This window comes from Dendrobates tinctorius, unplaced genomic scaffold (genome assembly GCF_039654945.1).
Source record: "Dendrobates tinctorius isolate UK_male_01 unplaced genomic scaffold, ASM3965494v1 ptg000070l, whole genome shotgun sequence".
Taxonomy (NCBI): domain Eukaryota; kingdom Metazoa; phylum Chordata; class Amphibia; order Anura; family Dendrobatidae; genus Dendrobates; species Dendrobates tinctorius.
The window spans coordinates 9,112,303-9,138,694 of NW_027361738.1; the positions used below are offsets into that span (position 1 = coordinate 9,112,303).

Genomic DNA, 26,392 nt, shown 5'->3' on the forward strand with positions numbered 1-26,392 from the left:
TTATCCTCCATCCCATAGTCCCATGCCCATATACCCATCATACATATCCTCCATCCCATAGTCCAGTGCCCATATACCCATCACACATCCTCCATCCCATAGTTCTGTGCCCATATACCCATCATACATATTCGCCATCCCATAGTCGAGTGCCCATATACCCATCACACATCCTTCATCTCATAGTCCCATGCCCATATACCCATCATACATATCCTCCATCCCATAGTCCCGTGCCCATATACCCATCATACATATCCTCCATCCCATAGTCCAGTTCCCATATACCCATCATACATCCTCCATCCCATAGTCCCGTGCCCATATACCCGTCATACATATCCTCCATCCCATAGTCCAGTGCCCATATACCCATCACACATCCTCCATCCCATAGTCAACCATTATGACATCATAATGAGCGGTGGGGCGTGCAACCTATGATGACATCAGCATCGCCATGGCAACCATTGTGACATCATAATGAGGGGCGGGGCTTGATACACACACACACTTTTTCCCCATTATGTAGATATGGGCAAAATTGTTTGGTGAATTGGAACGCGCAGGGTTAAAATTTTGCCTCACAACATAGCCTAGAACACTCTCGGGGTCCAGACGTGTGACTCTGCTAAATTTTGTGGCTGTAGCTGCGACGGTGCGGATGCCAATCCCGGACATACACGCATACATACACACACTTGAGCTTTATATATTAGATTAGACCTACAAAACTAACTGTAGCGTCTGTACACAATACAAGATAGCAGAACCATTCTTGGATTTCTTTCTGAGATATACCTTAAATATAAGTCTCCCTTTTACAGACCTTGTGGCCAGCAACTCGGCCGAGGTCAACCCTACCTTTTTCAAAGTAAAAATAAATGATTGCTAAAAGGGAGTGTTTCAGCAAATGATTATTTAAACAAAGCACAGGCAATCGGTTCACCCCAGGTGTGGCAAAAAAGTTTAGTGGACCTTCCCCCTATGTGTTTTCCATCTCTCTCCACCTTCCTCATCCTGGATTGACAACTCTTGTTTAATAGTGGCCACAGAAGTGTAGTGAACTATTAGGCCACACCAAGGGTGCACCGAGTGCCTATGCTTGGTTTCAGCAGGCAATAATAATATGCTTAAACTCTCTTTATTTTTCTTTTCTAAAATATATGGTCACTCAAAAGGTGAAACTATTTAACACAAGACCAGCTGATCTAATTTTAACTTGCCTTCTACTTAGGTTAAACATGTTTTTTTAGATGGTTTTGTTAATGAATTGTCATAAACATTTAATTTTTATTTTTTTTTGTAAATTACTAATGTCTTATTTTTTCTGTTTAGAATTTACATTAATTCTTGCCAGTTAGGGACGGTTGTACTTTCTAAATAAAATTCAATATGGAAAAAAAAGTATAAATTTTCTTGTTTACCCTCCCCTGAAATGATTAATTGTTCTTTGTACTGCATTTTTTTTTCTTCTAGTAATTTATTTTTTGCGTTTTACAACCTAAAGTGTTTGTATATCTGAGAGAGTGCAGCTGTCAAAAAATTAACCAGCTGAGAGCCATTGTCAGCATTAATTTTGCTCTAATAAATGGCTCTCTGTAGCAATTTAGTGGCTTGTAATCGAGATAAAAAGCTGTTGACCTATGATGGATAATACTGGGTTTTGTTTGTAAGATCTGGCTTGAATTGTCATCTTAATTTGTTTCAGGTCATATCACAGGATTACTTGAATTCATTATTATGCACTGTGGATAAACACAGCTGAAGGATCAGTAAAGTATCATTGCCAGTAATTAATGAGCTGTTTTTCTCCCTCAAGAAGTGAGAAATGAAAGGCAACTGGAAAAGGACACTAGACATTCAAAATGTCTTCTCAAGGAATTAGCGATTCACTAATCCTTTACTTAGTAAATATTTATCTCTGAACATTTTCCCTGCCTTGTTACCAATTCAGATGTTATTCTGTCATCTCAACTTTAAGTCAGCTTTTATTCAGCCATCAGGACCATTTTATATCAGGTCATTCTCAGGCATTGGGTTATGTCTGACCTCGGAATGTGGGTCCTCAAAGCCATTGGTCCGGATGAGCAGTTATTAAATGGCAAGGATAGATGGCGTTAGTGTGGCAGGGCAGATGAGTAGGAACAATGGTGGCAGATGAAGCAGAGCTGGAACATCAACAATTTTATAGCATTGCTGGGTTACTGCAAGTGATGCGGCAAAGCTGGATTACGGCAAGTGATGCGGCAGAGCTGGATTACGGCAAGTGCTGCGGCAGGGCTGGATTACGGCAAGTGCTGCGGCAGGGCTGGATTACGGCAAGTGCTGCGGCAGGGCTGGATTACGGCAAGTGCTGCGGCAGGGCTGGATTACGGCAAGTGCTGCGGCAGGGCTGGATTACGGCAAGTGATGCGGCAGGGCTGGATTACGGCAAGTGATGCGGCAGGGCTGGATTACGGCAAGTGATGCGGCAGGGCTGGATTACGGCAAGTGCTGCGACAGGGCTGGATTACGGCAAGTGATGCGGCAGGGCTGGATTACGGCAAGTGATGCGGCAGGGCTGGATTATGGCAAGTGATGCGGCAGGGCTGGATTATGGCAAGTGATGCGGCAGGGCTAGATTATGGCAAGTGATGCGGCAGGGCTGGATTATGGCAAGTGATGCGGCAGGGCTGGATTATGGCAAGTGATGCGGCAGGGCTGGATTATGGCAAGTGATGCGGCAGGGCTGGATTATGGCAAGTGATGAGGCAGGGCTGGATTATGGCAAGTGATGAGGCAGGGCTGGATTATGGCAAGTGATGCGGCAGGGCTGGATTATGGCAAGTGATGAGGCAGGGCTGGATTATGGCAAGTGATGTGGCAGGGCTGGATTACGGCAAGTGATGTGGCAGGACTGGATTATGGCAAGTGGTGCGGCAGGGCTGCAATCGTGGCAACTAATGTAGTAGAGTTGTAGCAATGCTGGGATAGTGAGGTATAAAATGCCAAAGTAGCAGCAGCCGAGGTTGATGTATCATTCCTAAAATATTGACAGTGAAGGGATGGAAAAAGTCAGAGATTTGGAGTATTTAAATACTCAGGCAGTGTCCCACCACTTCAGACTGGTTTAATAGACCTGGGTGGTTGACCTAATTCGTGCACATCAGGTTACAGTAGTAATCTGACGAGCCAGATTGAAGATGGAACTGGCCAGAGACAAGGCAATCTCGCTGTCTGTGCAGGAACTCCGGACAGGTCACACATAATGAAAGTACTAAAGTTACTTTTACTTTCTTAAGTAAACATCCGATTTCAGAGTCAACTCCTCTACTGCCTAAAGGGAATTTAATAAAGGCCAAAGATCATTTGAACAAATGTTCGTTCCCAATCATTGCCCAGAGTTAAACAACCACTACGATCAAGTGTCAAATGAGAAAATTGTTTTTTTTTTGGCGATATACCAATTTGTACCCTAACAATCCATGTTTTTATTAACCACGGCCACATGAACGACCCTCATTATTTATGAAAATATGGCCAATGAATATTGTGCTAGGCATTTGTAAAAATATATTAGATTGATAAGCACAGTCCAAGGCTGGAACTGTAGAGTATTCTAAAATAGAAATGAGTCCTTTATGAAGTCCCAATTGTCAATTATAAGCGTATTGGATTTTGAATTATGTATGTTCTTTTCTGATCATTCCCATTGTCGTCTTCTGCCAGGTGTTGGTGCTGCCAAATCTGGGAACTTGACATTTATGGTCGGTGGTGTTGAACAAGAGTTTGATGCAGCTAAAGAGCTTTTGACATGTATGGGAGCCAATGTGATCTACTGTGGAGAGGTTGGCACAGGGCAGGTATGACATATTCACTTATAGCAGTGTTTCTCAACTCCAGGCTTCAAGAGCCACCAACAGGTCATGTTTTCGGGATTTCCTTAGTATTGCACAGGTGATAATTTCATCACCTGCTCAAGCATTAACAGCATCACCTGTGCAATACTAAGGAAATCCTGAAAACATGACCTGTTGGTGGGTCTTGAGGACTGGAGTTGAGAAACACTGACTTATAGCTTAGTTTCATGAGTTAGTAATCTAATATGATCCTCCTGGTGTTTCCTTACTAATTTCCTCTACAAAATTTATTTTTAGGCAGCAAAAATTTGCAACAACATGCTTTTAGCTATTAGTATGATTGGAACAGCGGAAACTATGAATCTTGGAATCAGGTATGTGCGATATATTTGTTTTTTGAGTTAAAATGTGTTTTAAAAGTTTTAATTGAAACAGCTAACATATAATACCGTGATATCATTGATCACAGGACATATAAGATTTTTATTGAATGTTTGATTGTCAAAAGAAAATGACTGTTAAAATTTGTTTTCTTTTTGGTGGGTTCTTTGATCACATCATGTCTTGTTTGACCACTTCCCCACCCCCCATGGATTAGTTGTTTCCTGTAGGTGAACTAGGCAGGAAGTGATCACTTTCTCTACAGCGCCTCCACAGTAGAAATTAAGCATCATAAATTTAATGGGCTGTTGTTAGAGTTGGGCAAATCGATTCACAGGACTGTGATCCATTGGCCAGGTCAGTAGTCTCTGGTCGTTGGACGAGAAGCTTGCAAGTCTCTGACCTTCTGAGATCCCCAATGCGCTTTTGATTAGCCATGCTAGTGTGTCATGCCGGAGATCCCCGAAAAAAAAAATTTGCCGTCCAGCAGCCAAAGACTAGTGACCTGGGCTGGAATCCTGCAAATAGATGCACCCAACATTAGCTGTCAGTAAAATGCACAAATTCTGAAAGTTGAGGACATGCACACTTGTGCAATCAAGAGTGGAAGTGTAGATGAGATTGACACTCACACTCCAATACTGGTGACTAGAATAAGAGAAAAAAAATGCATGTTTTTACCATGATTTTGGAAAACATTGTGAAATTGCCGCCTTTTACCACGTTTTTGGACAACTGCTGCAAAAAAGAACTCATCGTGTGAACACAGACTGCCAATGAAATCCTGACAGCCTTGGGCCCAATAACGGCAGCAAGCACATGGGTTTCTGCAGATGAATAGAATAGTTGCAGAATTTTATTCAACAATATCTGCCACATGTGAGCCTACCCTTTGAGTAGATTCACACTAAAATGGATTTTGAAGCGAATACACATCTGTTATGAATGAGTCACCGTAGGAGGCAAAAACAGAAATACTAGCTAAGTCCAGAAAGCCAGAGAAGTTGGCAGCTATCGGATTGCAGACCCCTGAACCTAACAACAACAACTAGCAGTAGCCGTGGGGGGTTCCTACGGTGCCCTAGACCCCTCGATCACAGCCGGAGAACTACATAGCCTAAAGACAGAAAGTGAAATCTAAACTGCCCCAGAGCAGACCCCAAAGCAATAGGCAGCCCCCAACATATAATGACTGTGAAGCAAGATGAAAAAACACTCACACAGATAGAAAGATAGCTTGGGCCCCATCATTTGCTCAGCCTAACTAAATAGGACAGAATAGAAAAGCTGCTGTCTGCAATCCGCCAAAACCCTCTCAAAAACAAGAGCCAACAGACTGATAGGGAAAAAAGCCCTGAAGACGCTAGGCTTCAAAAAGACTATATCAGTACTCAGGTATTATCTGAAGACAGAGCAAAAAGGTATTCAGCTCACCCAGCAGGGAAAGGCAGAAATACAGAACAACAAGGCAAAACAAAACCAAAACACAAATGCAAAAAGTAGAGCAGAAAACTTAGCTTTTGAGGAGCAGGAATCAGACTGGTCTCCAAGAATCCCTCAGAGTAATCACCCGCAAGGCAGAAGGGCGTCGGCTGCCTTATATCCAGTCAGCAATCCCAGTCACCCAGTCATCATCATTCTGCTCAGGTGCTTTGTAATCAGCCTCACTACCTTCCTTCACCAGAAGAAGGAGTTCATCAGACCTCAATGGTGAAGGGGAAAATGAACTCACAACACACATCATAAATTCACATCAAAAAGTATGTATATATATATATATATATATATATATATATATATATATATATATAATAAAAAAATTATCAGTTTTTGATGTGTATGTTTAATGAGTTGTGCATTTAAATCCACATTGAAAAAGACAGTGTGAACATATCCTAAGTTTATTACCCACAACATGTTTACCACAATTTTGGGAAAATCATGCTGAAACCTCCTCCCCAAAAATCGCTGCCTTGATTCGTAATCACAAACTAAGGTTCCTAGCAGGTTTGGAGGGTGTGTAAACCAAGACTTGTGAAGCTTTTGTCTTTTGTAGTGCTCTTTACCTTTTTTTTTTTATCACTATGGTTGCATTTTTCTGAGATAGTTTAGAAGTACGGCACTGTTAGTGGCTTAATCACACTGCTGACTTTCAATTTTATACTTGGACTGTCTATTAATTAACGCTGGAAATTGAGTTTTTATTGAAGTGTGAGAGTAAACTATCTTGTGTCATAGAGTAATTGAGATAAAATATAAATTTGTTTTGCATCAGCGATAATTGGTTTATCAATATCCGTAACATTGTAGCAAGCTGTGAGATTATATCTAGAAAGCAGTTGAGGTAAGAAAAGCCAATACATTCCTGCCTATGATAGCTTTGTTTTCTCACATTAATGTTACTTGAATACCTGAATGAACCCATGTATAGTATTTGAGTACAAATATCTGTTTAGCTGCGTACGACCAGATTAGTACGATATTATTAGGAGTCTTGGATAAGGGTATACATTGTATCTCTAGATCCTTTGAATATATATTTCTAAGCTCTTTATTAATTTTATAAAAATCCAATTAATAATGCTGGAAAAATGGGGATAATGCATAACCAGTACAATTTTTTTAAATGTGGATGTCCCGCAAAGTGCCCCTAATAACTTGCCTGTCTAACATCACTTTTGCTTGTTTTTTCTCATAGACAGTTGGTTTGACAAGGCTCGGACTACACTTTTCTTTATATTTTAACCCCGTAAGGACCAAGCCACTTTGTACGTTAATGACCAGGCCTTAATTTTGTAATCTGACCACTGTCACTTTGTGTGGTTGTAACTCTGGAAGGCTTCAACGAATCCCACTGATTCTGAGATTGTTTTTTTCGTGACATATTGTATTTTACGATAGTGGTAAAGTTTCTTCAAAATTTCTTGTTTATTTGTGAAAAATATGTAAATTTGACAAAAAAATTGGAAAATTTTACAATTTTCAAACTTTAAATTTTTATACCCTTAAATCAGAGCGTTATGTCACACAAAATAGTTAATAAATAACATTTCCCACATGTCTACTTTACATCAGCACAATTTTTAAAACATATTTTTTTTTTTTTGTTAGGAAGTTAGAAGGGTTAAAAGTTGAAACAGCGATTTCTCATTTTTTCAGCAAAATTTACAAAACCATTTTTTTTAGGGACCACATCACATTTGAAGTCACTTTGGGGGCCATTATGACAGAAAATACCCAAAAGTGACACCATTCTAAAAACTGCACCCTTCAAGGTGATCAAAACCACATTCAAAAAGTTTATTAACCCTTCAGGTCCCTCACAAGAATTGAAGCAATGTGGAAGGAAAAAATGAACATTTTAACTTTTTTAACAAAAATTTTAATTCTGACACAATTTTTTAAATTTTCTTAAGGGTATCAGGAGAAAACCAACCACAATATTTGTTGTGCATTTTCTCCTGAGTACATTGATACCCCATGTTTGGAGGAAGACCACTCTTTAGGCGCACGGCAGGGCTTGAAAGGGAAGGAGCACCATTTGAGGTTTTGAACGTAAAATTGGCTGGAATCGAGAGCAGACGACGCCATGTAGCATTTGGAGAGCACCTGATGTACCTAAACAGTGGAAACCCCTCATAAGTGACCTCATTTTGGAAACTAGATCCCCCCCAAGGAAATTATCTAGATGTATGGTGCTTCACAGAAGTTAATAATGTAGAGCCGTGAAAATAAAAAATCATATTTTTTTCCACAAAAATGATCTTTTTACCCCCAATTTTTTATTTTTCAAAGGATTACAGGAGAAATTGGACTGCAAAATTTGTTGTTCAATTTGTCCTGAGTACGCTGATACCCCATATGTGGGGGTAAACCACTGTTTGGTTGTATGGCAGAGCTCGGAAGGGAAGGAGCGCTGTTTGACTTTTTCAATGCAAAATTGGCTGGAATTGAGATCGGACGCCATGTCGTATTTGGAGATCCCCTGTTGTGCCTAAACAGTGGAAACCCCCCACAAGTCACCACATTTTGGAAACTAGACCCCTCAAGGAATGTATTTAGATGCACGGTGAGCACCTTGAACCCCCAGGTGCTTCATAGAAGTTTATAACGTAGAGCCGTGAAAATTAAAAATCAAATTTTTTCCTCAAAAATGATTTTTTAGCACCACATCTTTTATTTTAACAAATGTAGCAGGAGAAAATGGATCCAAAAAATTGTTGTGCAATTTCTCCTGAATTTGCTGGTACCCATGTGTGAAGGAAGACCACTGTTTGGGTGCACGGCAGGACCCGGAATGGAAGGAGAAAGGTTTGACTTTTTGAACACAAAATTGGCTGGAATTGAGAGCGAATGCCATGTCACGTTTGGAGAGCCCCTAATGTGCCTGAACAATGGAAAACCCCCCACAAGTGATACCATTTTGAAAACTAGACCCCTCAAGGAACTTATCTAGATGTGTGGTGAGCACCTTGAACCACCAGGTGCCCTGCAAAAGTTTATAACACAGCCAAGAAAATTTAAAACACATTTTTTCCCTCAATTTTTCTTTTAGCCCCATATTTTTTATTTTCTCGAGGGTAACAGGAGAAAACGGACCCCAGAATTTGCTGTGCAATTTCTCCAGAGTGTGCCAGTACCCCACGTGTGGGTGAAAACTACTTTTGAGGCACAGTGCAAAGCTCAAAAGGGAAGGGGCGCCATATTAAAGCGCAGATTTTACGATTGTATACTGTAGATTGTAAGCTTGCGAGCAGGGCCCTCATTCCTCTTGGTATCTGTTTAGATCTATGTGTTTATTGGTATGCTGTAATGTCTATTGTCTGTACAAGTCCCCTCTATAATTTAAAGTGCTGCAAAATATGTTGGCGCTATAGAAATAAAATTATTATTATTATTATGGTTTGAGGGTGCAATGACCCACTGGGAGAGCCCCTGAGGTACCAGAACAGTAGAACGCCCCATAAGTGACCACATTTTTCAAACTACACCGCTCAATGAATTAAATTTAGGGGTGTAATAATCATAATAATACCAAGAGTGTGTCACAGAATTTTATACCATTGGGCAGTGAAGAAAAAATAATTACATTTTTACCACACAAAATTTTTTAGCCCCAGATTGAACATTTTTGCACAAGAAGTGGGTAAAATTGGCACCAGAATGTGTCCCACAGTTTCTGTTGAATATAGAAATACACCATATGTGGCATGCATCAGCTGTCACGTTCCCTTTAATTTCATTCTGTGTGGATCATTCAATTACTGAGTTATAGAGTGCCCCGCAACCTACCGATTTTGACTTTAATGATTTTTCTAACATGATCTTGCGACCAGAAATAGTTTTTTGTTGAATAGCCTCTATTGCAGTTGACACAGGATTTTCCGAACATGTAGCGTGATTACTGCTTTTATACCTGTCGATGTACTTTTTCTTCTGTTGTGACTATATCAAACCCACACGTAATATTAAAATCAAAGCGTGGAAAAGAAAATAAGCTTTAACACTTTAAGGCCCTTTCGCGATTCCATTTTTCCCTCATTGAAATAGTGACAAGCGATTCAGTGTTTTATTTCATATTTTGTAACCATAATGGCTTTCTTTTATGTTATTTTTATTACTGCGGGGAGAATGTTCCCAATTGTAAACAGTAGCGCTCACACAGCAAAGCCATTGGCAGCCTATTATGGGGACTGACAGACTGTCATAATTTTGATAGCTTCAGCAGTATATCTCTCGAACAGCAATGGGCCTCTTATGCAGAAAGTATCATATGTTCCCAGCCAATTTACAGGGGAACAGCAATAACATTTTATCATGGTTGAGAGCCCAGTAGCTGCTTCCTATTAAACTTGCCCTTTCAGATACCTGTCTCGGATTAATTTGTTGATTTCAAATGGAAACTCAGTCTTCTCCAATGAAGCATGACTTTCTAGGAAAGACTCGTACTGAATGACAATTATATTCCAGCCGGCTTTAGACCATTACATGCTTTGGTCTTAGAGGAAGACAGAGGACTTCAGTAACTGATTTTAATGCCATGTCTAATTTTCACTGTCAGTTATGTGGAAACCTATGTGGAAACCAGTAAGAAGAATACAGAAAAAGATGAAATGCAAAATGCTTCCGGCTTGCTCTTTTAATGGTACACTTGCTTTAATAAAAAAAGGGCTTAACAGCGTACAGGTTTTCAGAAGAAAATAAGCATTGGATATGGATATGTCATACTGCAAGTGTAAGCTGACGTGCTTTATCAGAGCCTTCCCAGTTACTATCTAGTAAATTTTTAGCTGTGTAATTAATTGTTAAAACTATGTGTCAAGAATTTTGTTTAGTTTTTTTTTTCTTCCCGCCAGCATCATCTCTTTCAACGCTACCAATTTATTTTTCTTGTGGTATTTATTTGATGTTGATGAAGCTGTGCCGGTATCGCAGGATCTTCAGATGTAATAGGTTCTCTGGCTGACAGCAACAAAATTAAAATAAACTGGTCCTTAGGCTTGTTAAGTTAGAAGTGCACCAAATGTCAATGGATAAGGAAATTTAGAGGAGGCAGGAATGGCTTCGTCATTATGCTCTACCCAATGTTTCTTGCCATGAAAAATGAAACAAGATGTGACTGAATAATGAGAAGTATGTTCTTTATACTTTATTTGCAGATTTTCTGGCAAAAATGGCACTACCGTGCCTTTCTCCTTTATTTTTTTATTCCAAAAAGCAAAATAGTAGCACCTTTGCCTGTATAAAACATTTTACGTGAGAAGTAGTAATTGTGGGGTGAAACTGTATTTATCACCAAGAAACATTGTATTTATTATTTACGGTATTTATTATGCTTTGCTTATATAGTGCCATCATATTTCACAGCACTTTACAGGCATTATCATCACTGTCACCATTGGGGCTCTGTCACGAACGGACATGGGTGTGTCCGACTAACGACACAACATATAGGTGCAAGGGGATGATAAAGGTGGAGGAAGGCCCTAATGGTAGGGAGAGGGGGATGGGGACACCTTCTGACACCAAACTGTGCCTGTCCCTAGTCTTTCCTAACACCCTATGCAGGTCCTCCCGCCGCCATCAAGTGCCTAGTGCCTGGCTATCATCTTTACTGACCCTGGCTTGTGTACTGACCGTTAAGGACTCTAGCATTGCCACTGCAGGTAATATTACACAGGGAAAGAGACAAACAAGGGACATACAGAAAGAATACAACTTGACTCAGAATCTGCTGTTAAGCACCATTGTAGCAGAGTATAAACTGCACCAGATAAACAGAACTCCAGCAGCGGGAATACCACAGCCAAAGTAGAGCTCCACACACCTAGCTGGTCTGCATAGAATTAACTCTTTAATTGATGATCAGCTGATGGTTCATGTGACTATTTAAAGGGCGGTGGAAGTGGTTGCCGACCAACATCAGCTGACCAGCTTAAAAGAAGCTGCCAGCTAGAGACTGACATTAACTCTTGTTGGATTAATGGAAAAAAAATAAGAATTCCAGCAGACCCAGAGCTGCCATAAATCCCTTAAAGATTTGTGATAGTAGCCCCTTTTTCTACAGGTGGACTCAGGACCCTTAAGACTGGACTTGTCCGGAAATGACATACGACAGGGACACACCAAAATGCTAGCATTCACCTACGTAGTCACCTCCTGGCCCTCATGGTCATAGCAAATGCAGACAGACAGTGATGGTAATAACGTAGGCTCTGGAGGCTCAACAAATCTCCTGAGCTACAACTTGTGGAACAAGTTATGGATAAGCATCACTGGGGGTAAATCCAACTGGACGGTCATAGGGCTAAGAACGGTCACCACCCTATACGGACTGACCACCCTAGAACCTCAAATCCCAGATGAATTCTTCCATCTGATGGTTTTTAGTGGACACCCACACTTGTGCACACATGGATCTGGACCTGAACGTTTATTACCACACGTACATTTGGAACAAGATGATAATTTCCTTGAAGGACAGATAACTGAGGCGTGCCTCCGTGTCACAAAACTCTTACCCTCAGGATACTCAGTGGGAACCACCACATTTTCCTGACCAATCTTCCTGGGAGAACACAGAGGTCTAGTGTTAACCTAATATATGTGGGTAGAGTCTTACCCCTATTCTCCAGTAGCACCTTAGCTACCTCCACTGGAGAAGGGGTAGATTTAGTAAAGAGAGCAGCGCTAATAGCACCCAGGCAACTGTTTTTACAAAAATTGCCCCAACTGACTATTTCTCTGGACCGTCAATCGATGACCGTGTTGTTTCTTCAGCCAGGAAAGGCTTAAGACGATGAAAGTAGGCAGACCCTCCCAGATCGTAATGAAGAGTCAAAAATTTAAAGAGAAGTTGGTGTCAATCATGATAATAACCGGACACGTTTCGAACATGGTGTGTGTTCTTAAGACACGGTCTTCACAACAATGCCTTCAATTTTATTATACTGCAACTAAAGATTTATCTTTTTATTGGATCTGGTTAGAGCTGGAATTTGTACCTTCGTTCTTGCACAATATCCCCACGTCTGGTGGAGACTAAATCTTGCGTGCCACACATGGACCACTTGAAGTCCTCTGTAAGGCTGAGTTGAATCTACCATATATTTACTACAGACCCTCCAACATGTAGCACGACAAGAACTCTTTACATAGAGTCCCTATGCACAAGTTCTCATTATGTTCGACTTAGGTCAAACTTTTCTGGCTGAAAGGAACAGAATCAATAGCAAGAATAGGAATGGATCTTGCTAGTGCCCTTCCGATTAGACCATGGGTCTGAGCAAAGCGCTCCTCTGTTCACAAGAACTGGAATAGTCTCAGTGTTCCCTTCACCCATGACAGCACAACTGAAAAAGAGGGATCCGCCCAGCCAGGACAGGAACCTACTGAAATATAAGGGGCAGTACCTCTCACCCGCTTCAGTTGGCTTCCTGTTCTGGATGGGGATCCCGTACTGAAAGGTGATACCTGTCATGGGTAAAAGGAAAAAAGATCCCAGGCCCGTCCCGGCGTGGGAAGAGCAGGTCTGGTACCTGTAACGCCAGCCTTCGGGTGCTGGAAGCGCCATCCACAGGTCCCCCGGGGGCTTGCTGTACATGATGAGGGCGTGGGCGACATTCCCGGCGGGTGTCGGGCTAGATCCACTGTGCTGCCCTCCCCGGGCCGGCTCCTGCCTGGATGACACATGGAGTGGCCGGCGCTTCTTTCGGTTACTGCAGACGTCATGGGTGTCGCAAGGCAGGATGGGAGAAACGCCCTGCTGATGTCAGAGAAGCGCTGGAAGCAAGATAGTGGTGCCCTGTGTGATGCTGGCCGGTATGAAAATCAACGGTGGCCGGCGGTCGCAGGGGGGAGGGGCAACATACACCGGAGCGAGGCTGGTGTTATTTAAAGCACGAACACCAGGACCGGAGACTGCTGGAAAAATGGAGTCAGTTGACTCAGAGCAACGGCAAACACAATCGCCACCACCACCTCCAGGGCAACCGACAGCTCATCAGCAGCATGGACACAAAGGTGACAGCCGCTCAAGTGTCAGAAGCAGCAGCTGTCCCAGCCAGAGATCCCGGGAATCCTCGGTGTTCAGAGTGGATGCATTATGTTTCCCACCACAGCCTTCAAGTCCGGTACCCATGGTTATCAACGGGTGGTGAGTGATCTCCGTGAATCTCGGCTAGGTGTTAATAAGCCCCTATTGTTTAAATCTGCAGGAAAAACCAAGAAAGTCCGTGGGAAAGAAAAATAACAGGGTCTGTGCTCTGTGTAAAAATCCCCTACCGAAGGATTGGCAGAAGGACCTATGTTCCAACTGCATCCAGAAAACCATTGCGGAAGAGACCCCCAGTTTTGCAGCTAACCTTCGATCAGTTAACAGGTCGGAGGTGGAGGTGTCTCTTAAGTCACTACTGAAGAGAGGGAAGAAAAAAGTTTAAGGATCTGCCTTCTAATTTGGACTCCTCTTCACCCTCGTTTCAGGGCCTAGGCCATCCTGAATCCCCATCTTCCTCTTCCCCGAACAATGATACGAGGGGTGGGCCATGTTTTCTTGTAGAGGACACGGATGGTCTGCTTAAGAACATTAGTATGGGCCTGAAAGGGGAGAAAATGACTAAGTCGCTGGAAGATGTCATGTTTGGGGGATTATAGGAAAAGAAAAACGGACCTTCCCGGTCAATGCCAAGATTCAGGCCCTCATTAATAGAGAATAGAGGAGACCGGAAAAGTCAGGTGTCCTACCCAATTCCTCTAAAAGGTATCCTTTTGCAGAGAAGGACACAAATATGGGACAAGGTTCCAAAAATTGATGCCGCGGTTTCCAGGTAATCTAAAAGGTCAGTGTTGCCCTTAGAGTACTCAGTGATACTCAGGGACCCCTTGGATAAGAAAGCGGACACTTTCCTGAGGCACACATGGGAAGCAGCAGCAGGGGGGCTAAAGCCAGCAATTGCTGGAACCTGTATGGCACATTCATTAATGATCTGGCTCCAGCAACTTGAGGAGCAACTCGCATCCAAGGTAGCGAGAGAGAAAATTCTATCAGACATGTATTTGTTACATGGGCCCGCATTTTTTTTTTTTTTTTGCAGATATATCTGCTGATTCTATGAGACTGGCGGCTAGAGCAGCTGGATTATCGAATGCAGCAAGGCATGCGTTATGGCTCAAAGGATGTCCAGGAGATGTACAATCTAAGATTAAGCTTTGTTTGCTACCCTGTGATGGCCAATTTCTATTTGTCTGGATGAAATTCTAGAGAAAGCAAGTGACAGGAAGAAGGGCTTTCCCAGATTCTCAGGGGATCAGAGAATTCTGTCTTTTCGGAGGAGGAAATTCAGCAGAGGTCGTCCTCCAGGAGAAAGAAGAAAATGGGAGGATAGGGGAAAAAATTGAGTCCAGATTCATGTTCGGTGGCCCCTCCTCTTCAGCCAAAAAGACCTCGTAATGACTTCAGAACTCCTGTGGGGGGAGGCTTTCACTCTTTGTTCAGGCCTGGGAAAACATCTCCAACACCTGGGTTCTGAACATAGTGCAGGAAGGCCTAAATATACAGTGGGGCAAAAAAGTATTTAGTCAGTCAGCAATAGTGCAAGTTCCACCAATTAAAAAGATGAGAGGCGTCTGTAATTTACATCATAGGTAGACCTCAACTATGGGAGACAAACTGAGAAAAAAAAATCCAGAAAATCACATTGTCTGTTTTTTTTTTCATTTTATTTGCATATTATGGTGGAAAAGAAGTATTTGGTCAGAAACAAAATTTCATCTCAATACTTTGTGATATATCCTTTGTTGGCAATGACAGAGGTCAAACGTTTTCTGTAAGTCTTCACAAGGTTGCCACACACTGTTGTTGGTATGTTGGCCCATTCCTCCATGCAGATCTCCTCTAGAGCAGTGATGTTTTTGGCTTTTCGCTTGGCAACACGGACTTTCAACTCCCTCCAAAGGTTTTCTATAGGGTTGAGATCTGGAGACTGGCTAGGCCACTCCAGGACCTTGAAATGCTTCTTACAAAGCCACTCCTTCGTTGCCCTGGCGGTGTGCTTTGGATCATTGTCATGTTGAAAGACCCAGCCACGTTTCATCTTCAATGCCCTTGCTGATGGAAGGAGGTTTGCACTCAAAATCTCACGATACATGGCCCCATTCATTCTTTCATGTACCCGGATCAGTCGTCCTGGCCCCTTTGCAGAGAAACAGCCCCAAAGCACGATGTTTCCACCACCATGCTTTACAGTAGGTATGGTGTTTGATGGATGCAACTCAGTATTCTTTTTCCTCCAAACACGACAAGTTGTGTTTCTACCAAACAGTTCCAGTTTGGTTTCATCAGACCATAGGACATTCTCCCAAAACTCCTCTGGATCATCCAAATGCTCTCTAGCAAACTTCAGACGGGCCCGGACATGTACAGGCTTAAGCAGTGGGACACGTCTGGCACTGCAGGATCTGAGTCCATGGTGGCGTAGTGTGTTACTTATGGTAGGCCTTGTTACATTGGTCCCAGCTCTCTGCAGTTCATTCACTAGGTCCCCCCGCGTGGTTCTGGGATTTTTGCTCACCGTTCTTGTGATCATTCTGACCCCACGGGGTGGGATTTTGCGTGGAGCACCAGATCGAGGGAGATTATCAGTGGTCTTGTATGTCTTCCATTTTCTAATTATTGCTCCCACAGTTGATTTCTTCACTCCAAGCTGGTTGGCTATTGCAGATTCAGTCTTCCCAGCCTGGTGCAGGGCTACAATTTTGTTTCTGGTGTCCTTTGACAGCTCTTTGGTCTTCACCATAGTGGAGTTTGGAGTCAGACTGTTTGAGGGTGTGCACAGGTGTCTTTTTATACTGATAACAAGTTTAAACAGGTGCCATTACTACAGGTAATGAGTGGAGGAAAGAGGAGACTCTTAAGAAGTTACAGGTCTGTGAGAGCCAGAAATCTTGATTGCTTGTTTCTGACCAAATACTTATTTTCCACCATAATATGCAAATAAAATGAAAAAAAAACAGACAATGTGATTTTCTGGATTTTTTTTTCTCAGTTTGTCTCCCATAGTTGAGGTCTACCTATGATGTAAATTACAGACGCCTCTCATCTTTTTAAGTGGTGGAACTTGCACTATTGCTGACTGACTAAATACTTTTTTGCCCCACTGTACTTTTTTTTTTCAGCAGCCAAAACAAACATTTGTAGTAACCCCCATCAGAAAAGGGTTAGAAGAACAGCTGACCCTAGAGACAGAGATCCTGAGCTTAGTGGACAAACAAGTTCTGTCCGAGGTTCCGCGCGAACAGTAGGGGAGGGGGTTTTATTCACCACTCTTTTTAATAAACAAAAACAGATGGTTCATTCAGAACTATTATAAATCTCGAGGATCTCAATCATTGGGTGAAAAATCACACCTTCAAGATGGAACCAGTGACTACAGCCATAAAGCTCCTCCATCACAATTGTTTTATGGTGGTAGTTGATTTAAAAGATGCGTATTACCTCAACCTTCTACATCCAGGTTATCAAAAATATTTGAGGGTGGCCAGTATATCCAGGGCAGTCTCAGAGCCCTTCAGTTCAGAGCCCTTCCTTTCGGCCTATCAATAGCCCCGATAGTATTCACCAAGGTCATAGCGGAGATGACAGCCTTCTTCCAAATCCAAAACACGGTTATAGTTTCCTATCTCGACGACTTTCTGAAAGTAGGAAGATCAGAGGATCACTGTGCGGTACAGTTAAGACAGGTGTCAGAGACCCTACAAGAACTGTATTGGATGGTGAATACCCAAAAGTCAATATTACAACCCCTAAAGTTGCAGACCTTCTTGGGTTTTATCCTTGACTCCGAGCTACAAGCTTGTCTTCTACCCAAGGACAAAATAGAGAAGGTGGTAAATCTAACCTTGGCAGCCATAGAGCAACCACAAATGTCCCTAACAAACGCACTGTCACCGTTGGGAACCCCAACGTCCTGTATCCCAGCAGTCAATTAGGCACAATTCCATACATCTACAATGGGAAATCCTGTCAGCACAGAGGTTTCTAGGAGGGAAGGTAAATCTTTCCACGGGGGCCAGGGACTCAGATGGTGGTCAGACAGGACAAATCTGACATCAGGGGTTCCTTGGGAAACACCGGTGACATGACGTGATCCTAACAGACGCAAGTTTCTCAGAGTGGGGAGCACACGAGAGGCCAAGCAATTCAGGGGTCTTTGGGTCCTCAGGAGCTGGTGTCATCCTCGAACCTAAAAGAACTATGGGCGGTGAGCAGGGCCCTAAAAAAGTGTGTTCCTCTCCTCCATGGTAGCGACGTCCGAATTATGTCAGACAACCGGGCAACTGTAGCATATGTCAATCACCAGGGGGGACAAGGTCATACTCCCTAATGGAAGCGACCAACTACATTTTTCAGTTAGAGGAGCATCATCTCTTATCCCTTACAGCACTACACATAAAGGGGGCAGAGAACATCGAAGCAGACTTCCTAAGCTTCAACGGGCTAAAACAGGGGGAATGGGCCTTAAACGTTGGTGTTTTCCAACAGATAGTCCACCTATGGGGGATGCCGGAAATAGACTTATTTGCCAACAAAAGCAACAGGAAAGTAAAAAGATTTTGTTCTCTAAACCCAAGAGAAAGGCCATTCACGGTAGACTCCCTACAAATTCCTTGGAACTTCAAGATTGCATACACATTTCCTCCAGTAGCCTTGAGTGAGGAAAATCAGAAGGGATCAACCGAGAGTGATTATGATTGCCCCATTCTGGCCGAAAAGACCTTGGTTCTCCCTATTACTCATAATGTCGCTGTGAGATCCATGGATCTTGCTGGAGATTCCAGACCTCAGTCAGGGTCCAGTATTCCATGCCTAGGTGAAGGGGTTCCATCTTGCGGCGTGGAATTTGAGAGGTTACTTTTCAGTAGTAGGGGGTTCTCATCAGGGCTAGTTTTTACTTTGCTAAAGAGTAAGAAGCCTATAACTACAGCGGAACGTGGAGAAAATTCCTAGAGTTCTTGGGGAAACCGTTAAGCCAACACCCTCTGATCGGTCTCTTTTTAGAGTTCCTACAGTCGAGGTTAGAACTGAGACTAGCCGGTAATACCCTTAAAGGTCAGGTTTCGGCTTTGGGTGTATTATACAACTGTAACCTGGCCGCTATTAGATGGATGGCAAGATTCATAAAGACCTGCCATTGATCTAAACCAATCCCGATTCCAAAAGTTTCCTCGTGGGATCTAAACTTAGTATTAGAGGCCCTTATGAAGGAACCGTTTGAGCCCATACATGACTTGTCAATAAAATACCTCACCCTCAAGACAATTATATTGGTTGCTCTTACATCAGCCTGTAGGGTGAGTGATTTGCAGGCACTTTCTATAAGTTCGCCTTATACGCAGGTATACGAGGGTAGGATTGTGTTGAAAACAGACCCGACATATCTGCCTAAAGTAGTCTCTAAATTTCATCAAAGTCAAGAGATTGTCCTTCCTTCCTTCTGTGAAAACTCTAAAAATTCAGGGGAAAAGAAATTTCAAAATCTAAATGTTGGGAGAGTGCTGCTAGAATATGTTTGTGATTTGCCAGTGGAGGAGGTCCCAGTCCGCATAGCCTTTCAGGGTAGCAGGAAGGGTTATGGGGTGTCTAAGGGTACTATTGCGAGATGGATCAGGGAGGCCATTAGTGTAGCCTACTCGGCTAGCGGTGCTCAGATTCCAAATGGCATCAAGGCTCACTCCACCAGAGCCGTGGAAACCTCCTGGGCAGAGAAAGCAGAGGTATCAATTGACCAAATCTGTAAGGCCGCTACCTGGTCCTCACCATCAACCTTCTTTAGGCACTATAGGTTAGACTTATCCTCCTCTGCTGACTTGACCTTTGGTAGAAGGGTGCTGCAAGCAGTGGTCTCTCCCTAAGGTGTTTCAAATTCTCCAGAAGTCTCTTGGGTGTGCTGTCATGGATGAAGGGAAAACACCAAGGTTACTTACCGGTAGCCGTTTTTTCCAGAGCCCATGACAGCACCCATATATGGATGTGCACAATAATTGGGTGTATTTACGATGTGTTGGTTATATGTGTAATTAACCGGGAGGTCCTCTTATGCTCTGTAACAATCTGAAGTGGGGGAGAGGTACCACCCCTTATATTTCAATAGGTTCTTGTCCTGGCAGGACGGATCCCTCTCTCTCAGGTGTGCTGTCATGAGCCCCGGAAAAACCGGCTACCGGTAAGTAACCTTGGTGTTTTCCTACCAACCATTATTTCAGCAGAAATGGTGAACAGAGATGTAAAAATCACGTGAACCGCAGGCAACCTAGTATGAAAGGAGACCCCCCCAACTGCATAGGTTGTCAGGCAGCCTCCTTCCTAGGAAGATTCAGGGCACAGTTGGTGTAGGTTTCTCCCTGGGGCTTCTATCCACCCTGATAGCAAGGGCCATGGCATCCTCCAACGACCTTGAAGTTGCATATTGTACCAGAAAATCTTGAAGCCTAGCTGACAGACCCTGACAAAAGTGAAACATACCCCTCAGCCGGCCGGACCCCCTGCTTGATCTTACAGAGTTAAGACTCCGCCATCAGGATCACCATACACCAGGGCCAAAGCCGCAAAAAAGCTTGTCCACGAAGATAGTCAGCAGGGAGGAGGCCCAGGACTGGGGTTCACCCCAAGAAGGGAGACCACAATCCCTGTCGTTATTACTCACTCCCTGAGGAACGAGGGTAGATCCTGAAATATAATTTACTGGCTTCCCTGAAAACCATAAATTTATCTTTCCCTCCAGACAACCTGTCGGGAGAGATATTTTGGGTTACGGTTGAGCCTCGGCATGAGCCGAGAACCAAAACCCAGACATAAGTTGAAGCTGCTGTCCAACCTGTGTCCGCAACTCAGTGATGTCATCCGTGAGGGACCGAATCAGGTGTGCAAAAGCTTCAGCTTGAACCATAGGCACTCAGGGAAACGATGCTAGTCACGAACAGACACTGGTATGTCTGGCGGACGACCCAACATAAACATATAACGGTATGATAAAGGGAGAGGAAGGACCTAACAGTAGGGAGAGGGGATTGGAGACCTCCGGACACCAACCTGTGCCTGTCCCTATGACATCCCTGTGATATCGACTAACTACTGTAACACCAATGGAAAAGCAAATTTGAATAGAGACTTTCTTAGCACTAATGCCACTTTATTCTAGTAATCAGTGGGGGACAGAGCAGTCTGACCCTAGTCAGCTGAACATTGTACATAATTCTACCATTTTTTTTTAAACCAGCACTTATGAACATTTCTGCTCATCCATTTTTTTATCAAGAAAATGAAAAGACACATGTCAGTCATGATACTATCTATGTCATATTAAAACAAATGTATATCGTGTCTGAGAGGCTTTGATACCAATAATTGTCACCAGGCTAAGTTTGGTATGGATTGAATAATTATTCTCAGCTTGAGAGTCTCTAAAAAGCGGCCAGCTGTTATCTGGAATGCAATATGCAGTACATGGTTCTTTAAATATTTTCTGATGCTTGAGACACCCAGTCAGTGGTGACATTTAGGAATTTTTCCAGCATAGACTTCGCGGTCAATATGGTTTAGTTGTATTGATTCGGATCCCCCATTAGTCACATGCTTAGCCGTTCAGCACATAGAAGCAGCTTATTTATAATTGTTGGATGTATGTATTTACAGCGATCAGAGATGCCACATTCTTTTTTTTTTTTTGACAGCTTTGAATGAAATACCTGTTTCGGGCTTTAATAGAGAAATGAAATGGGAGAGTTATTCAGTCTTTATTCAGGAGACTATGCTTTGTCATGTGTAGAATTTGTTGTATAGTCACAGGAAGGTAGTTTGGAAATAAAAAGATGGAAAAAAGCATTATTAAAATAAATGATCTAACATGTTTGTTAGCGTGGGTGGTCAGGAGCGGGAGCTCCGAGAGTGGACCCTCTGGACCGTGGCACCGAGGGACCCCGGGCGAGCTGCCAGGTGGAACCGACCCCTATACAGGGACCGTTAGGAGCAGGCCCAGGGGTTCGAGTACCACGGTAGCCGATACCGAGAGGGGCGGCTCAGGATGGACCGGAGTAAGACTGAGACTGGAGTAGGACGGCAGGAGCACTGAAGACAGGACTGGAGTAGGACGGCAGGAACACAAGGCAGGACTGGAGTAGGACGGCAGGAACAGTGAAGGCAGGACTGGAGTAGGACGGCAGGAACACAAGGCAGGACTGGAGTAGGACGGCAGGAACAGTGAAGGCAGGACTGGAGTAGGACGGCAGGAACAGTGAAGGCAGGACTGGAGTAGGACGACAGGAACACGGGTAGCAGGACTGAGAAGCTGCTGTGAGGAGCAGCCGAGACAGGAACTGCAGGAGCAGAGTGTGCACGATGGAGCGAGGCCAGAGTGTCAGGAAACACAACGATCAGGCGCCTCCCTCAGGGGGAAGCGGCCTGATATGGCCCCGTCTGGTCAGCCATTGGTCCAAATGTGCTTCCGGGTCAGGGCACAGCCGGAGCATAAGAAGCAGGAAGGAGGCGCGGCCGCGGCCTATGGCGCATGCGCATAGCATGCAGGGAAGGAATCGGTCGCGGGTCTGTCTCAGGTGACCGCCGCGGCCGTCGGGTGGAGAGAGGCTGCGGCGTGGGAGCGGAGGGCGACTGCGGCGTGGGAGCGGAGGCCGGGTGAGTATGGCGGAGCGGTGTAACAGTACCCCCTCCCCTAAGCCGCCCCCCCCCGGAGATTAACAAGAAACCTCTTGAGGATACGGGGAGCATTAATATTCTCCCGAGGCTCCCAGGATCTCTCCTCAGGACCAAAGCCCTTCCAATCAACGAGAAAGAAAGTCCTACCTCTAACCCTTTTCACAGCGAGGATGTCCTGCACTTCAAAAACGTCGTCGGCACCCACCGGCTGAGGACCAAGATCAAGCGAGGAATGGAAACGATTCAGCACCACAGGCTTCAGGAGAGAGACGTGAAAGGTGTTCGGGATCCGGAGCGAAGCAGGCAACCTCAATTTGTAGGCAACTTCGTTAATACGTCCCAGAATTTCAAACGGACCGATGTAGCGTGGACCCAACTTGTAGGAGGGCAGTTTTAGTCGGACGAATTTGGAGGAGAGCCAGACCTTGTCGCCAACACGATACGGAGGAGAATCCAACCTCTTTTTGTCTGCATAGTTCTTCATCTGATCAGCGGATCTCTTGAGTGATGTGTTGGTCTCAGCCCAAATCTTAGAAAATTCCGAGGACAAGGCATTGGCCGCGGGTACCTCAGAGGCAGGGGTTATCGGAAGAGGGACACCAGGATGTCTGCCAAAAACAATGAAAAACGGAGACTTGGCCGAAGACTCACCAGCATGGTTGTTATAAGCGAACTCTGCCCAGGGGAGTAAGCTGACCCAATCGTTCTGGTGGGCGTTAGAGAAGTGGCGTAAGTATCCCGTAAGCGTCTGGTTGGTACGCTCTACTTGTCCGTTGGACTGTGGATGGTAGGCCGAGGAGAAGTCGAGGGAAACGTTCATAAGCTTACAAAGCGAACGCCAGAACTTGGAGGTAAACTGAACCCCTCGGTCAGACACAATGCGTCGAGGTAGTCCATGAAGCCTGAAGACTTGATGAATGAAGATCTCGGCCAGCTCCGGCGCTGAGGGAAGACCGGGCAGAGGGATGAAGTGAGCCATCTTGGAAAAACGATCCACCACCACCAGAATGACTGAGCAGCCCGCAGAGCAGGGTAGGTCGGTGATGAAATCCATGGCGATGTTCTCCCAAGGAACCGTAGGGACAGGCAACGGAAGCAACAAGCCAGACGGAGATCTCCGTGGTACCTTGTTCTTTGCACAGGATGGACAAGAAGCCACAAAATCGAGTACATCTTGGCGAAGTGAGGGCCACCAGTAGTGACGTTTGATAAGATCAAGGGTCTTCTTAGTTCCGGCATGGCCGGCCAGATTGGAGGAGTGCCCCCATAGAAGAACCTTTTGCTTGAGATTCTCTGGCACAAGCGTCTTGCCAGGCGGAGGAGTAAGCCAGTTCACTGGAGCCACGGTGATGATCCTAGTGGGATCAATGATATGTGACGGTTCCTCCGTGGATTCGTGTGGTTGGAAGACCCTGGACAGGGCGTCGGCTTTGGAATTCTTGCTGCCGGGATGGAATCGGAGCTCGAAATCAAATCGGGCAAAAAATAAAGACCATCTGGCCTGGCGAGGGTTTAGTCTCTGGGCAGACTGGAGATAGGCCAGATTCTTGTGGTCCGAGAAGATGACAAAAGGATGGACAGCTCCTTCCAGGAGGTGGCGCCATTCCTCCAAGGCCAACTTGATGGCCAAAAGTTCCCGGTCACCGATCGAGTAGTTACACTCGGATGGAGAAAAGGCCTTCGAGAAGAAGCCACAAGGGTGCAGGCGACCGGAGGCGGTTCTCTGGGACAGCACCGCCCCGGCACCAGTCGAGGAAGCGTCCACCTCGAGTACAAAAGGTCGATCGCTCTCAGGGCGATGCAGGACCGGAGCCGTGGAGAAAGCCCGTTTTAGGGACAGAAAGGCCTCCTCTGCCTCAGGAGACCAATCCTTGGAAGTAGACCCTTTACGGGTGAGCACAGAAATGGGTCTTGTGATCGCGGAGAAGTGGGAGACAAATTGCCGGTAATAGTTGGCGAACCCGAGGAATCGTTGTATCGCCTTTAATCCGACGGGGCGAGGCCATTTGAGGATGGCAGACAACTTCTCGGGATCCATCCTTAGACCAGCGTCGGAGATAATGTATCCCAGAAATGGCAGAGAGGTCTGTTCGAAGAGACATTTCTCGATCTTTGCATACAGACGGTTCTCCCGAAGATGCTGAAGCACCAGGCGGACACTCTTTCTGTGGGACGAGAGGTCCGGCGAGAAGACGAGGATGTCGTCTAAGTACACGACCACACAGGAGTACAAGAGATCCCGGAAGATCTCGTTGACGAACTCTTGAAAGACTGCAGGAGCATTGCAAAGACCGAAGGGCATGACCAGGTACTCGTAATGGCCATCTCGAGTGTTGAAAGCGGTCTTCCACTCGTCACCTGCACGGATACGGACCAGATTGTAGGCTCCTCTGAGGTCCAGCTTGGTAAAGACCCGAGCCCCTCTGAGACGGTCAAACAGTTCCGGAATGAGTGGAAGAGGGTACCTGTTCTTGATGGTAATCTCATTCAAGCCCCTATAGTCAATGCATGGCCGTAGAGTCCCGTCCTTCTTTTTGACGAAGAAGAACCCGGCTCCCGCGGGCGAAGAGGATTTCCGTATAAAGCCTTTGGCAAGGTTCTCTCGGACGTACTCGGACATGGCGGTGGTCTCCACGGGAGACAGAGGGTAGATTCTGCCCCTTGGGGGGGTTGAACCAGAAACAAGTTCAATTGGGCAGTCAAACGGCCGGTGTGGAGGGAGGACCTCTGCTTCCTTCTTATCAAAAACATCGGCGTAGGAGCTGTAAGCTGGAGGAAGACCCGGGAGGTCTGGAGGTGACCGTGGAGCGGCCGCCAGGCGGACAGGAGTCAGACAGCGAGCTTGGCACGGGTGCCCCCAGCGGAGTATCTCCCCAGAAGACCAGTCGAGAACAGGCTGATGAGTCCTTAACCATGGAAGACCGAGTAGAATGGCATGAGAGAGCTTAGGTAAAACGTAAAAGGCTATCTTCTCTCGATGTAAGGCTCCGATTTGCAATTCCACCTCTTCAGTGACCAAGGTGACGGTCACCTGTAGCGGTTTGCCATCCACGGTGGCAATCTGAATTGGGTTAGATAGAGTGACTACAGGAATTTGGTATTTGTCTACCTCTTCCGGCCGAATGAAGTTACCCGCTGAGCCCGAATCCACGTAGGCCACCTCGGAACCATGCCTCCCTCCTGAAACCAAAAGCACAGAAATCGTAAGGGGTTGAGAGGAATCATCATCATCACCTAGGAAGGCCTCTCTTACCTGACCTAGGTGGAGTCGTTTCCCTGTCTCTTAGGACAGGTGCGGATATAGTGTGACGAATGACCGCAATAGAGGCACAGACCTTGTGCCCGTCTCTCTCTCTGACGTAACTCGGCCAACCTGAGATGATCTATCTGCATGGGCTCACCCGAAGAGAGGGAAGAAGATCCGACTGAACGTGAGCTGGCCGACTGAGTGAAAGGAGGAACTGACCTGGAGGAGCGCCTGTATCTCACTGACTCCCGAGCGCGCTCCAGGAAGCGCAGGTCAATGCGGGTAGCCAGCGAGATAAGGTCCTCTAAGGTGGACGGGGTATCTCGACCAGCGAGTTCATCCTTTATTTTACTAGAAAGACCGCGCCAGAATGCCCCCACCAAAGCTGCGTTATTCCAGCCGAGCTCAGAGGAAATAGTGCGAAAGCGAATAGCGTACTGTCCGACCGTGAGAGAGCCCTGGTGTAAGTTAAAGAGTGACTCAGTGAGAGAGGCTAACCGGCCCGGCTCATCGAAAACCTTACGAAACGTATCCAGGAAAACCGGGAGACTCGAAACGACCGGGTCGTCACGTTCCCAGAGCGGGTTTACCCAAGAAAGGGCCTCTCCCTCCAGATGGGACATGATGAAGGCCACTTTGGCCCGGTCCGAGGGATATTGCTGCGGCAGCCATTCAAAGTGGAGACTACACTGATTTAAGAACCCCCTACAGAGCTTG

The 26,392-nt window shown here is 45.1% G+C and overlaps 1 protein-coding gene across 1 annotated transcript in view; it reads left to right on the forward strand.

Moving 5' to 3' along the window:
• Positions 1-26,392, forward strand: part of HIBADH (3-hydroxyisobutyrate dehydrogenase) — a 241,502-nt gene that overhangs the window by 206,292 nt on the left and 8,818 nt on the right. The window contains exons 5-6 of the mRNA XM_073581362.1: positions 3,712-3,845; positions 4,140-4,216. Coding sequence (XP_073437463.1) covers positions 3,712-3,845; positions 4,140-4,216 — 211 coding nt within the window. The remainder of the gene's footprint in view (positions 1-3,711; positions 3,846-4,139; positions 4,217-26,392) is intronic.